The sequence below is a fragment of the Thalassophryne amazonica genome, unplaced genomic scaffold (genome assembly GCF_902500255.1).
Source record: "Thalassophryne amazonica unplaced genomic scaffold, fThaAma1.1, whole genome shotgun sequence".
Classification (NCBI taxonomy): Eukaryota; Metazoa; Chordata; class Actinopteri; order Batrachoidiformes; family Batrachoididae; genus Thalassophryne; species Thalassophryne amazonica.
Window position 1 is genome coordinate 106047 of NW_022986260.1, and position 13489 is coordinate 119535.

At 44.5% G+C, this 13489-nt stretch overlaps 1 protein-coding gene across 1 annotated transcript in view; it reads right to left on the minus strand.

The window, feature by feature from the left end:
* trim37 (tripartite motif containing 37) overlaps positions 1-13489 on the minus strand; it is a 405219-nt gene that overhangs the window by 93920 nt on the left and 297810 nt on the right. Inside the window, exon 21 of the mRNA XM_034165414.1 lies at positions 3057-3200. Coding sequence (XP_034021305.1) covers positions 3057-3200 — 144 coding nt within the window. The remainder of the gene's footprint in view (positions 1-3056; positions 3201-13489) is intronic.

The following is a 13489-nucleotide window of genomic DNA, read 5'->3' on the forward strand; positions in this document are numbered from 1 at the left end:
TGACGGCTGTGTGACGACTGTGTGATGACTGTGTGACGACTGCGTGATCAATCAATCAATCAATCAATTTTTTTTATATAGCGCCAAATCACAACAAACAGTTGCCCCAACAACAACAGGCCATACAATAATTATGTAAAACCCCAACGGTCAAAACGACCCCCTGTGAGCAAGCACTTGGCTACAGTGGGAAGGAAAAACTCCCTTTTAACAGGAAGAAACCTCCAGCAGAACCAGGCTCAGGGAGGGGCAGTCTTCTGCTGGGACTGGTTGGGGCTGAGGGAAAGAACCAGGAAAAAGACATGCTGTGGAGGGGAGCAGAGATCAATCACTAATGATTAAATGCAGAGTGGTGCATACAGAGCAAAAAGAGAAAGAAACACTCAGTGCATCATGGGAACCCCCCAGCAGTCTACGTCTAAAGCAGCATAACTAAGGGATGGTTCAGGGTCACCTGATCCAGCCCTAACTATAAGCTTTAGCAAAAAGGAAAGTTTTAAGCCTAATCTTAAAAGTAGAGAGGGTGTCTGTCTCCCTGATCTGAATTGGGAGCTGGTTCCACAGGAGAGGAGCCTGAAAGCTGAAGGCTCTGCCTCCCATTCTACTCTTACAAACCCTAGGAACTACAAGTAAGCCTGCAGTCTGAGAGCGAAGCGCTCTATTGGGGTGATATGGTACTATGAGGTCCCTAAGATAAGATGGGACCTGATTATTCAAAACCTTATAAGTAAGAAGAAGAATTTTAAATTCTATTCTAGAATTAACAGGAAGCCAATGAAGAGAGGCCAACACGGGTGAGATTTGCTCTCTCCTTCTAGTCCCCGTCAGTACTCTAGCTGCAGCATTTTGAATTAACTGAAGGCTTTTCAGGGAACTTTTAGGACAACCTGATAATAATGAATTACAATAGTCCAGCCTAGAGGAAATAAATGCATGAATTAGTTTTTCAGCATCACTCTGAGACAAGACCTTTCTAATTTTAGAGATATTGCGTAAATGCAAAAAAGCAGTCCTACATATTTGTTTAATATGCGCTTTGAATGACATATTCTGATCAAAAATGACTCCAAGATTTCTCACAGTATTACTAGAGGTCAGGGTAATGCCATCCAGAGTAAGGATCTGGTTAGACACCATGTTTCTAAGATTTGTGGGGCCAAGTACAATAACTTCAGTTTTATCTGAGTTTAAAAGCAGGAAATTAGAGGTCATCCATGTCTTTATGTCTTACAGACATTCAGGTGACCCTGAACCATCCCTTAGTTATGCTGCTATAGACGGAGACTGCTGGGGGGTTCCCATGATGCACTGTTTCTTTCTCTTTTTGCTCTGTATGCACCACTCTGCATTTAATCATTAGTGATTGATCTCTGCTCCCCTCCACAGCATGTCTTTTTCCTGGTTCTCTCCCTCAGCCCCAACCAGTCCCAGCAGAAGACTGCCCCTCCCTGAGCCTGGTTCTGCTGGAGGTTTCTTCCTGTTAAAAGGGAGTTTTTCCTTCCCACTGTAGCCAAGTGCTTGCTCACAGGGGGTCGTTTTGACCGTTGGGGTTTTACATAATTATTGTATGGCCTTGCCTTACAATATAAAGCGCCTTGGGGCAACTGTTTGTTGTGATTTGGCGCTATATAAAAAAAAAAAACTGAAAAAAAAAAAACTGAAACTGATGACTGAGTGACGACTGTGGGATGACTGCCTGACAGCTGTGTGATGACTAAGTGACGGTGAGGTGGCACCACTGTAGTCTATTCAGATCCAGGTCGTGGTGGCAGCAGACCAAGCTGCTCTTCCCACACTAGGTCAAGTCCTCAACTCTTTTTGGGGGAATCCTGAACATTCCCAGTCCAGCAAGGAAATATAATTCCTCCAGTGTGTCCTTGGTGGTCCCTGTGGTGTCCTCCCATTGGATATGCCTGAAAGACCACCCTAGACAAACCACCAGGGGACATCCTCTGCAGATGCCCAAGCCACCTGAGCTGGCTCCTTTCCATGCGATATCTGAGTGCATCACCTTGTCCCTGAGCGTAAGATTCACCAGCTACAGGATATCATCATGCTGAAGCCCTTTCACCACCACTTGTCTCCTGTCAGATTGCTACACTGCCTCATGCTGCACGCCCCTCAGTATCAGAAATAGCCAGATGTTTACTATCTTGTGCTCTTCCCAGACTGATGTAGCTTCTTCCGTGAACTGTGCAAGCTGGCAGAATACAATCTGTTGGGAGTGGAAAGCCTCTTCCTTAAGAGTCGTTTTATTTTCCAAAGCCTCTACTGCTGGCAGGGGAATCCCACACACAAGCAGCACTTCCAGGAATCTCCAAAGGACAGTGTGTCGGTGGCACCAGGGCTCATATTCCCTGGAAGGCTACTCCTCTCCAGTAATCTTAGCTTCACCTCTTTCACACTCACATGTCGTGCACTTCAGCACTGTACCACCTCCCCAGGCTCGTCAGCGACATTTGAGATGACATCTTTGCTTCTCCTAAACTAAAAAGCAGCCATGGCACTGCTTCAAGACTCGGCTTCTCAACTTGGATGGACTGAGCACTTCTTGTTACTTTGGTGAACTCTACCAGATCTTCAAAAACCCACTTGCTTTCTCAGACTGACCTTGCCGTGTGATTGTCACGTTGTTGTGGACTCTGACAGGCTTGTGTTTGCTCTGGTGTCCACATGCAGCAGAAATGTAACTTCATCACTGCTGTTGTGCATGTTGTAGGATATAACAAACTTCAATCGGGACATATATATTGTGGCGAGTCCATCCTTATGACTGATTGCTGCGTGTGGGCCGGAAGGGCCTTTCAGAACACAGACACCTTACCTGGATATACACAGTTGTGTTCTAGCCCTTACGGTTTTTCTGTGCTTGCACGGTCAGGGTGCTGGTTTTGGAATCAGCTGATGAGCTGGAGGACTTGTTATGGCTGTGCAGTGTTATATTGTTGTTATTTTGTTCTGTGATGACTACAGCATGTTGTTGAGTTGGACCACTTGTCTGCCGGGGAGTAAATCGTGAGTCCCATTCAGAAAATGACAGCTGAAAGCCAACTGACCGGCAGTTCCTGCAAGGATGTCTTTGGAATGTGAAGTCAGCTCTGTGTCTCCGCCTCTCACATTCTTGTCCTTCTCCTGTGGACTCCTCCTCTTCATGATACCTGACTTGCTGCTCTCCAGAACAGGGGAGAGGGATTTCCTTGCTGTGAAAATAAAGAAATCAGTCACTTATAGGCACAGTAATCATCTCAGTAGCTACAGACCGCCACCATCTGCAATCAGCGCCATCACGCTGCAACCAAGCATCCCTGAAATGGGTGTATGGAAGATGGCGACCTGCAGTCAGGTGCGCAATCACACGGCGATAAAAGCCGGAGTCTGACAGCGAGTCACGTGCTGCGGCTGTGACTGGCTGAACGGGGCCATCAAGCCCAAGCAAAGTGTGTGAAATAACGTGGAGAATAACCGCAACAAATTCAGGAACAACGCCAACCTGTGGCCATCTGCTGATTTCTCTCCTCATTAATAAACATGGTTCATGGTCAGTATGTCCTCGTCCCACCATGAAAACCTGGCAGGTGAGGACAACTGACTGATGAATGCTGTGCTGCGTAAATGAACATGGCGGGACAAGGACATGGAGGTGAAGCATTTATTACCACAAATCCTCAGTATTTTGCCAGGAATCTGCCATCACCATGAAGACAGTTTGATGTTGTTGATATTTGTCACATAAATAAAACTCATTTAGCATTCTGAGTGATGGATTCACGGCAGACCAACTGTGGTGTCTTTATACGGGTCACAAATCCAAACAGCATTTTGAGGTCAAACTGACTTTGATGAGTCCAAACTAACACGGGACATATCACGTGTATCACACGAACCATTCTGTAAAACACCTTTGGCTTGATTTTCTATTTTATTTTCAGAAAATAAATCAATCAATAAACAAAACTAGACCTGTGCGTCTGTGAAAACATTACAGCTGGTCTGACATAAATCCATCACTTATATCATGTCCAACATCAAACTGACTTGACAGTGGTGGCACATTCCACTGTGGCAACATCATGAGAACTTGTGGTCATAAATACTTCACCTCCCCATCTGAAGTCTCACACAGAAAACAGCAACCTGAACATGTCTGTTTCTGCATAGATCAGGTGGACAGATCAAGAAGCTCAATCTGCCACCATTTCAGCACCGGAGCTGTCCACCTGCCTGTTTGTCTTCTTTATCAGTGCGCACAACATCTCCATGCTTGGGGGGGGGATACCAGTCAGTATCTGGTGTGACCACCATTTGCCTCATGCAGTGCAACACATCTCCTTCACATAGAGTTGATCAGGTTGTCAATTGTGGCCTGTGGAATGTTGGTCCACTCCTCTTCAATGGCTGTGTGAAGTTGCTGGATATTGGCAGGAACTGGTACACACTGTCGTATACGCCGGTCAAGAGCATCCCAAACATGCTCAATGGGTGACATGTCCGGTGAGTATGCCAGCCATGCAAGAACTGGGTCATTTTCAGCTTCCAAGAATTGTGTACAGATCCTTGCAACATGGGGCCGTGCATTATCCTGCTGCAACATGAGGTGATGTTCTTGGATGTATGGCACAACAATGGGCCTCAGGATCTCGTCACGGTATCTCTGTGCATTCAAAATGCCATCAATAAAATGCACCTGTGTTCTTCGTCCATAACAGACGCCTGCCCATACCATAACCCCACCGCCACCATGGGCCACTCGATCCACAACATTGACATCAGAAAACCGCTCACCCACACGACGCCACACACGCTGTCTGCCATCTGCCCTGAACAGTGTGAACCGGGATTCATCCGTGAAGAGAACACCTCTCCAACGTGCCAAACGCCAGCGAATGTGAGCATTTGCCCACTCAAGTCGGTTACAACGACGAACTGGAGTCAGGTCGAGACCCCGATGAGGACGACGAGCATGCAGATGAGCTTCCCTGAGACGGTTTCTGACAGTTTGTGCAGAAATTCTTTGGTTATGCAAACCGATTGTTTCAGCAGCTGTCCGAGTGGCTGGTCTCAGACGATCTTGGAGGTGAACATGCTGGATGTGGAGGTCCTGGGCTGGTGTGGTTACACGTGGTCTGCGGTTGTGAGGCTGGTTGGATGTACTGCCAAATTCTCTGAAACGCCTTTGGAGACGGCTTATGGTAGAGAAATGAACATTCAATACACGAGCAACAGCTCTGGTTGACATTCCTGCTGTCAGCATGCCAATTGCACGCTCCCTCAACATCTGTGGCATTGTGCTGTGTGATAAAACTGCACCTTTCAGAGTGGCCTTTTATTGTGGGCAGTCTAAGGCACACCTGTGCACTAATCATGGTGTCTAATCAGCATCTTGATATGGCACACCTGTGAGGTGGGATGGATTATCTCAGCAAAGGAGAAGTGCTCACTATCACAGATTTAGTCTGGTTTGTGAACAATATTTGAGGGAAATGGTGATATTGTGTATGTGGAAAAAGTTTTAGATCTTTGAGTTCATCTCATACAAAATGGGAGCAAAACCAAAAGTGTTGCGTTTATATTTTTGTTGAGTGTATAAAATACAGATGGAGTGCAATGAAAGGCAAGAGACGACCAAGAAGACAAAGAAATATCAAAGAATTTGTCAAACAAGCCAAGTTGACTGAAACCGAAGACCCAGATATGTCAGAGACTGAGAGCAGCGGACAGGGTGAACCTGTACAAGGCGAAGCAGCAGGTTCCCTACACTCAGTCCTCCGTGCCATAATGAAAGAAATCCAGTCACTTGGGATGGAATTTAAAGCCGATATTGCTGCATTTAATGAAGACATTAAGAGAGAATTAAAAGAAGAATTGAAAAATCCAAAAGAGACATTAATGAAAAAAATTGCTGAAACAACGAAGGAGGTAGCAAAACATACAAAGAGACTCGAGGAGGCCGAACACAGAATTGTGGAGATGGAGAGCTGCAACATGGCTGCGAAAGATGCATTAATACAGTCACTGCAACAGCAGCGGATCCTACAGGGAAAACTGACCGACTTAGAGGGAAGAATCTGTCGGAACATTCATATTCATATTTTCAGTCTAAAAGAGGGTGCAGAGGGAAACTCTTTGCTTCAGTTTATCGGGGATCTGCTGAAGGGAGAGCTCTCGGTCCCGTCGGACACGGCTCTGAATATTCAGTGAGCACACAGAGTACTCCTGCCCGGGCCTGCAGCTGACAAACCCCCGCCATCACTGGTGGTCAACGTCCTACAATACATGACTAAAGAGAAGGTATTGAAGGCAGCATGGGAGAAAAAAAAAGTCCTATATCAGGATAAACAGCTGTTCTTCGACCATGATTACGCTGTGGAGGTGCTTAAGAGGCGGAAGGAATACAACGGCCTGAAAAAGGCTCTGAAATTCGTTTCCAGACTCCCCTGACCAAAATCAGAATTCACTGGGACAACGGCGTCAGGACATACGAAAGTGCGCAGGCGGCGGAGGAGGAGCTGAAGAGGAGGGGGATACCAGTGGATGTGCGGGAGCGGAGACCCGGCGGAGCTGGAGGAGAGGCTGCGGGCAGCATCAACACGGCAGAGTATATAAGACAGAGCAGAACAGAGGGAGTCGAACTGAATGACACTGGATACAAGACATGAAAGGATGAGGAGAAAACAGAGTTTCTATTTTTGACTGTCTTCAATGTCAGGTTTGATCAGTGGGCACGTTTGTGTTGCTCAGTGAGTGAGTGGGCTGTTAGACGTCAAACTGGACCTCATGGGGGCCCCTGGTTCAAAAGGGACATACCCCCCCGACCCGCAAGGATGCTGTGGGAGTTAAGTACCTAACTTTTGATGGTATGGTTCTATGTTATTATAGTTATATGTTCGCAGAGTTTATGTTGGTTGCTATGGTTGCGAGATGTCAAACTGAGTGCAAAATCTTGATTAATAATAAATAAATAATGAATAATATAACCTTGCTCTCAATGAATGTCAACAGGATGAATAATCAGATTGAGAGGCAAAGTCGTACTAAAGATGAGGAAACTGAATGGCAATATCATATATTTATAGGAAACATCGATCTCAGGAGGAACATGAAAAATGGAAGAAATTTGGCTTTAGAAACATATATTACAGTACATGCAAAAAAAAAAAAACGCAACAGAGGACTGGCTATACTTATAAATAATTCCATTAACTTCGAATGCTCAGGAGAAATTAAAGACAGTGAGGGGGCGTTACATTATTATTCTAGGGTTCTAGGCTTGGTTCGCATTGCCGGTAGTAAGTCAAACCTGTTTCCAGTGCACGTTGGCCTCCACCAGGGCTGCCCTTTGTCACCGGTTCTGTTCATTATTTTTATGGACAGAATTTCTAGGCGCAGCCAGGGTGTAGAGGGGGTCTGGTTTGGGAACCACAGAATCTCGTCTCTGCTGTTTGCGGATGATGTGGTTCTGTTGGCTTCGTCAAATCAGGACCTTCAGCGTGCAATGGGGCGGTTTGCAGCCGAGTGTGAAGCGTCCGGGATGAAAATCAGCACCTCCAAATCCGAGGCCATGGTTCTCGACCGGAAAAAGGTGCTTTGCCCTCTTCAGGTCGGTGGAGTGTCCTTGCCTCAAGTGGAGGAGTTTAAGTATCTCGGGGTCTTGTTCACGAGTGAGGGACGGATGAAGCGTGAGATCGATAGACGGATCGGTGCAGCATCTGCAGTGATGCGGTCGCTGTATCGGACCGTCGTGGTGAAGAGAGAGCAGAGGAGGGGGGGCAAAGCTCTCGATTTACCGATCGATCTATGTTCCGATCCTCACCTATGGTCATGAGATTTGGCTCATGACCGAAAGAACGAGATCGCGAGTACAAGCGGCCGAGATGAGTTTTCTCCGCAGGGTGGCTGGGCGCTCCCTTAGAGATAGGGTGAGGAGCTCGGTCACTCGGGAGGAGCTCGGAGTCGAGCCGCTGCTCCTCCACATCGAAAGGCTCAGGCATCTTTTCCGGATGCCCCCTGGACGCCTCGCTGGAGAGGTGTTCCAGGCACGTCCCACTGGGAGGAGGACCCGGGGAAGACCCAGGACACGCTGGAGGGACTACATCTCTCGGCTGGCAGGGAACGCCTTGGGGTTCCCCCGGAGGAGCTGGGGGATGTGTGTGTGGATCGGGAGGTCTGGGCGGCTTTGCTTGAGCTGCTGCCCCCACGACCTGACTCCGGATAAAGCGGAACAAAATGGATGGATGGATGGATGGAGAATGTCACACTGATTAATCTTTATGTTCCACCTGAGATCGATAAAATCTTAAGACCTTACTCACAACCACTGTGTCTGAATCTGAAGGCGTGGTTATATGTGCAGGTGATTTCAACATTGTTCTTGACCACAGAATTGACACAACAAGCACAAAGAGATGTAAAACCAATTTGACCAGAATAATTAATACATTTATCACTAGAACTATCAGAGTGGTGCCAAATGGCACTTCTTCCTTTCATGACCAAGGTGGTGCCAAATGGCACCGATGGGTTCATTTACAACTCATTAGGCCACCTTTTCTTATGGAAGTGCAGCCATTAGATTGGAATGTGTCAGTACCAGAGTGACCAGCAGTTTGAGCCTGTCAGAATGTTCCATTTTTTTTTTTTTTAAGTGGTGCAGAAGCTTCTGTTGAATTAGAAAAAGTTGCCCGTCTTAAAAAAAACATTTCAGCAGTGTGTAAATTTTAAGGAAGTTGGACGGGTATGAGTTTGCCCAAATTATGTTACCGTGAATCAAATATTTATAAATCAAAGAATAATACAGGGTCAATGGACAAGCCTTATCTACAAAATGAATCCAAATGATCTTACTGTTTTTTGTGGATAAAACTAATGTGTTGTTTCTGGTTCAAATTCTTATCCACTTATCCAAATTTGACATGGGATAAATTTCATTTCCTTCAATTGAAACTCCAGTATAGAGTTTGAGCAGCACAAGCTGATATGGGTTTATGTTCATCTACCCATCTGTAAAAGCTGTCTAAAGCACTTTGGTATTTCAACAGAAGCTTCTGCACCACTTTTTAAAAAACTGAACATTCTCACAGTATACAATATAAATATTCATCAGATGTGTGTTATTTACAAAAACATGTTCTCACCTTTATGTTTACATCAGCATTTAGAAATGTGTTCATATTAAATTCACAGATTCATTCATATAACACCAAACAGAATAGTCATCATCAGCTTCCTTTCTACGAAACTAAACATGGTCTGTTTTCCATCAGATATTGTGTCGTACAAATATGGAATGATAAAAGAAATGTAACAGAGAGCTCATCATCACTGCAAACTTTTAAAAGAAAACTGCCTTTACATTTAACTCATGAAACTTAGTTTTGTTTTTTAAGTCTTAAATTTGTTAAATTTGTTTGGTCTTTTTTTTTTTATTTGTATGCCTCCATAACAGGGACTTTTCCGACTTTCTCAAAGTCAGAATGCAAGCTTGAGTAGAAAGCTCAACCTGCCGGTCACTCTGGTACTGCACCATTCTGATCTAATGGCTGCACTTACATATGAAACATAAGAACAGGTACATAAGAAAAGGTGACCTAATGAGTTGTAAATGACCCCAGTAGTGCCATTTGGCACCCTCCGGTCAGAACAGGAGGTGGGAGAGAAGGCTAGATTTTTTGAGTGTTATGAGGGATGAAGGAATGGTGGATGTGTGGAGGGAACGAAATCCTCTGGATAAAGAATACACAAATTATTCAATGACACATAATACACATTCAAGAATTGACTATGTGTTAATGAATAAGTGGGACATCCACAGAGTAACCCAGTGTAAAGTTGACGTTGCAGACCACTGTACCATTTATTTGAATTTAAACCTAAATAATAGATGGAAAAACACTACCTGGAGATTAAATGTGGGTATTTTGAATAAAAAAGAAAAAGAGCGTGTTGTGAAAGTGTTGTGACACGGACCCACAACAGGGGGCGTTAATGAACGGACAATGGATAAGCCAAAAAGTAACAATTTAATGTGAATCGCACAACGAAGTACAGACAATAACAATATGGTGGAATGTCAATTATACACAAGGTGACGTGTGGCAGGCTCAAAGATAGAAGACGTCTGGCGAGAGAAGAGCCGGATCCCACACAGCTTCCACCACCAACGGATCTGAAGAACACCGGAGCCGCCAAGCCCTGCGCCCCAGGTGGCCACTGTCTTCAGCAGTCAGACCCGGTACTGCTGGCAGAGAACAGAAACAGTTTGATGAGTGTGAGTTCGCACACTCAGTAATCCCACAGTCTGTGTTTAGTTAGGAGGGAGCACCTCCACCTCCAATCACACACTCGTGCAGCTCCTGTCTAACCACTTATCTGGTTGGAGTGTGAAGCGAAGCCGTCGCTGATCACACCAAACGCCAGTCTCACAGATAAGGCAAACACCACAGGAAAACGGCTGCAAAAGAGTTCAGACTATTATTCAGTTTTAAGTCAGCAGAGAAGTTACCTGAATGGTAGCTGATTTCTCGGCGGGGAGGTGGAGTTGCAGTCCGGCCTTTATGGTGGTGGTGATGTGAATGAGTGACAGCTGGTGCTGATAACGAGTGACAGCTGTTACTCCCGGTTGCTATGACGCCCTCTCATACTTGAAGCCCGCACTTCAAGCAGGGCGCCATCTGGTGGTGGTGGGCCAGCAGTACCTCCTCTTCAGCGGCCCACACAACAGAGCAAATTAAAAAAGAAATCCAGTTGTTTTCTGGGATGCTCTCAAAGCTGTACTTAGAGGTAAATTGATAGCTATAACTTCAAAACAAAATCAAATGAAAACTGCCTCTTATTTAAATCTGGCAGAAAAATAAAAAAATGCAGAATTAAGATATGAAACTACCCATAATACTCAATTCTTTGAAGAAATCAAGTGTATAAAAGAGGAAATAGGAGAAGTTTTGAATGGAGAGGGGGAGAAAAAGAAACAGAACTATTACGAACATGGTCCAAAGGCAACTAGATTATTAGCAAGGCGGCTCAGAAAACAACAAACTGTAAATACAATATGTAAGATTAGGAATCATTCTACAAATGACGTACAATATAGCCATGATGCAATAGAGGAAATGTTCAGGCAATACTACGAAAAACTGTATAGTCAACCATCTTCCTCTAGCAAAGCTGAAAAATATCATTTCTTAACTCTTTAAATCTACCGACAACTGGAGCCGAACAAAATCGTAACCTTATAGCACCTATAACCCCAGAAGAGATATCAAAAGCTATATCAAGACTCAAGGCTAACAAGTGTTTGGGGGGGGTGAAGGTTTTCCATCAGAGTGGTATAAGTGCTTTAAGGAGGAGTTAGTCCCCATACTTGAGTCCTCATTCAATTTTACTCATAAGGAGGGTCAGATTCCAATTTTATGGAACGAGGCAATCATTTATCATGATACCAAAGGAGGGGAAAGACATAGAATATTGTAGTAATTATAGACCAATATCCATGCTTTGTTGTGAAAGTGTAGGAACACGGACCCACAACAGGGGGCGCAAATGAACGGACAATGGAGGAAGTCAAATAACAACACTTTACTGTTGTGAATAAGCACAACAAACACAACGGATTACAACAATAGACAAAGAAGTCAATTCACAAAAATGTGTCACGTGGGCAGGCTCGAAGATAAGAGACGTCTGTCCAAAGCAGAACCGGAACCACACGATTTCCTCCGCCACCGAACCCCGGGAATACTGGAGCCGCCAAGTCCCGAACTCCCAGGTGGCCACTGCCTCCGCGTGTCGGATCTGGTACTGCTGGCGAGGAACAAAAACAGTTAGATGTGGGTGCGTTTGCACCCAGCAACCCGTATGGCGGGAAAACCACCTCCACCTCTCGTTGGAAGAATGTCTGCTATTTAACGCACAAAAGTAACAAAGGGTTAATGTCAAAGAACACAGTCGGCTGAGTACGGTACCTTCTAGGTAGAGCGATATCTCGGCAAAGAGGTGGAGATGTCGTCCTGCTGATATACCCCTGCTGATCAGATGATTGGTGACAGCTGTCGTAGGCGATAAGTGACAGCTGTCACCCCGGCTGCTCCTGTGAGGCGGCAGCGCCCTCTGGTGCCTGGAGCCCGCACTCCAGACAGGGCGCCCTCTGGTGGTGGTGGGCCAGCAGTACCTCCTCTTCAGCGGCCCACACGACATGCTTATTGTTAACTACAAAATCTATACATCTATATTGGCTAAACAATATGAAAAAATAATGGCACATTTGATTGATGAGGATCAAACTGGTTTCATCTCAGGGCACAAAACTCAAGACAGCATCAGAAGAACCGTACACATAATCCATTCTATATGTAACAATAAAAAAATGTGCAGTCCTAGTAAGTTTGGATGCAGAAAAGGTGTTTGATAGTGTAAATCAGAGGTTTTTTTATATGCAGTACTTGAAAGATTAGGTCTTAATGAAGAAGCAGTTAAATGTATTAAGTCTATCAAAACCCCACAGCTTGGATAAAAATTAACGGTAGCCTATCAAAACAAATAACACTTAAGAGGGGAGTACGCCAGCGCTGCTGCCTCTCACCTCTCCTCTTTGCACTCTCTATTGAACCTTTGGCACAGGCTGTACGACAGGATGAAGAAGTGAGAGGAATACAAGTAAAAGGAGGACAACGTATCATAAGTATATTTGCAGATGACGTAATACTATATCTAGAGAACCCAAATCAAACCCTCATCCCTTAATTAACACTTTTTCCAAAGATTCAGGGTATAAAATTTATGTGACTAAAACCCAGACACTATCATTGTCAGGTTTCGGCCCCAGTCTGGCCCAGTCATGTTTCGTCCTTTATTGTTTTTATCTGGTCGTGTTATTTTAGTTATTAATCTAGTCTCGTCATACTTTGATTCTGATTATCTTGTGTTATTTTGTTTGTAATACTTTTATCAGTGGTTTTATTTTCTGTTTCAGTTATTTCCTGTTTATCTTATTTTAGTCGTGTCTAGTTTCAGTCCTACCTTTGTATATTCATTTGTTTTATTATCTGTTTGCTTTTCTTTTGTCTTATGTTGAATTATCTGTTTATTATCTGTTTATTGTTCTACATAGTTCCATTCTGGTTTGGTCTTAGTCTTTATTTTCTTGTTTAGCTCTTTTCAGTGGTTACATTTGTTTCATGGTTTAATTCTTTGTTCCTTCATGTTGGGTTTTCTTTATTTTATTTCTTGTTTATTGGGACTTGGGTTTTGTTCATCTTTTGTGTTGGTGTTTTATTCTGATCACTGTGGTTAGGTTCACCATCTTGTCAGGTCCTGTTCACTTTGCATTTGTCTTACTGCACTATCTTGCACCAGCTTCTCTCACTTCCATTGTAATTCTGTTTGCTCTGTCTTCCTGCACTCTCTTGACTCCTGTCTCACCTCTGTCTCATCTGACGACACCCCTTCCAGACCCTTTCCTGACACCTGTGCCTTGTTTCCCTAATTACTGCACCTG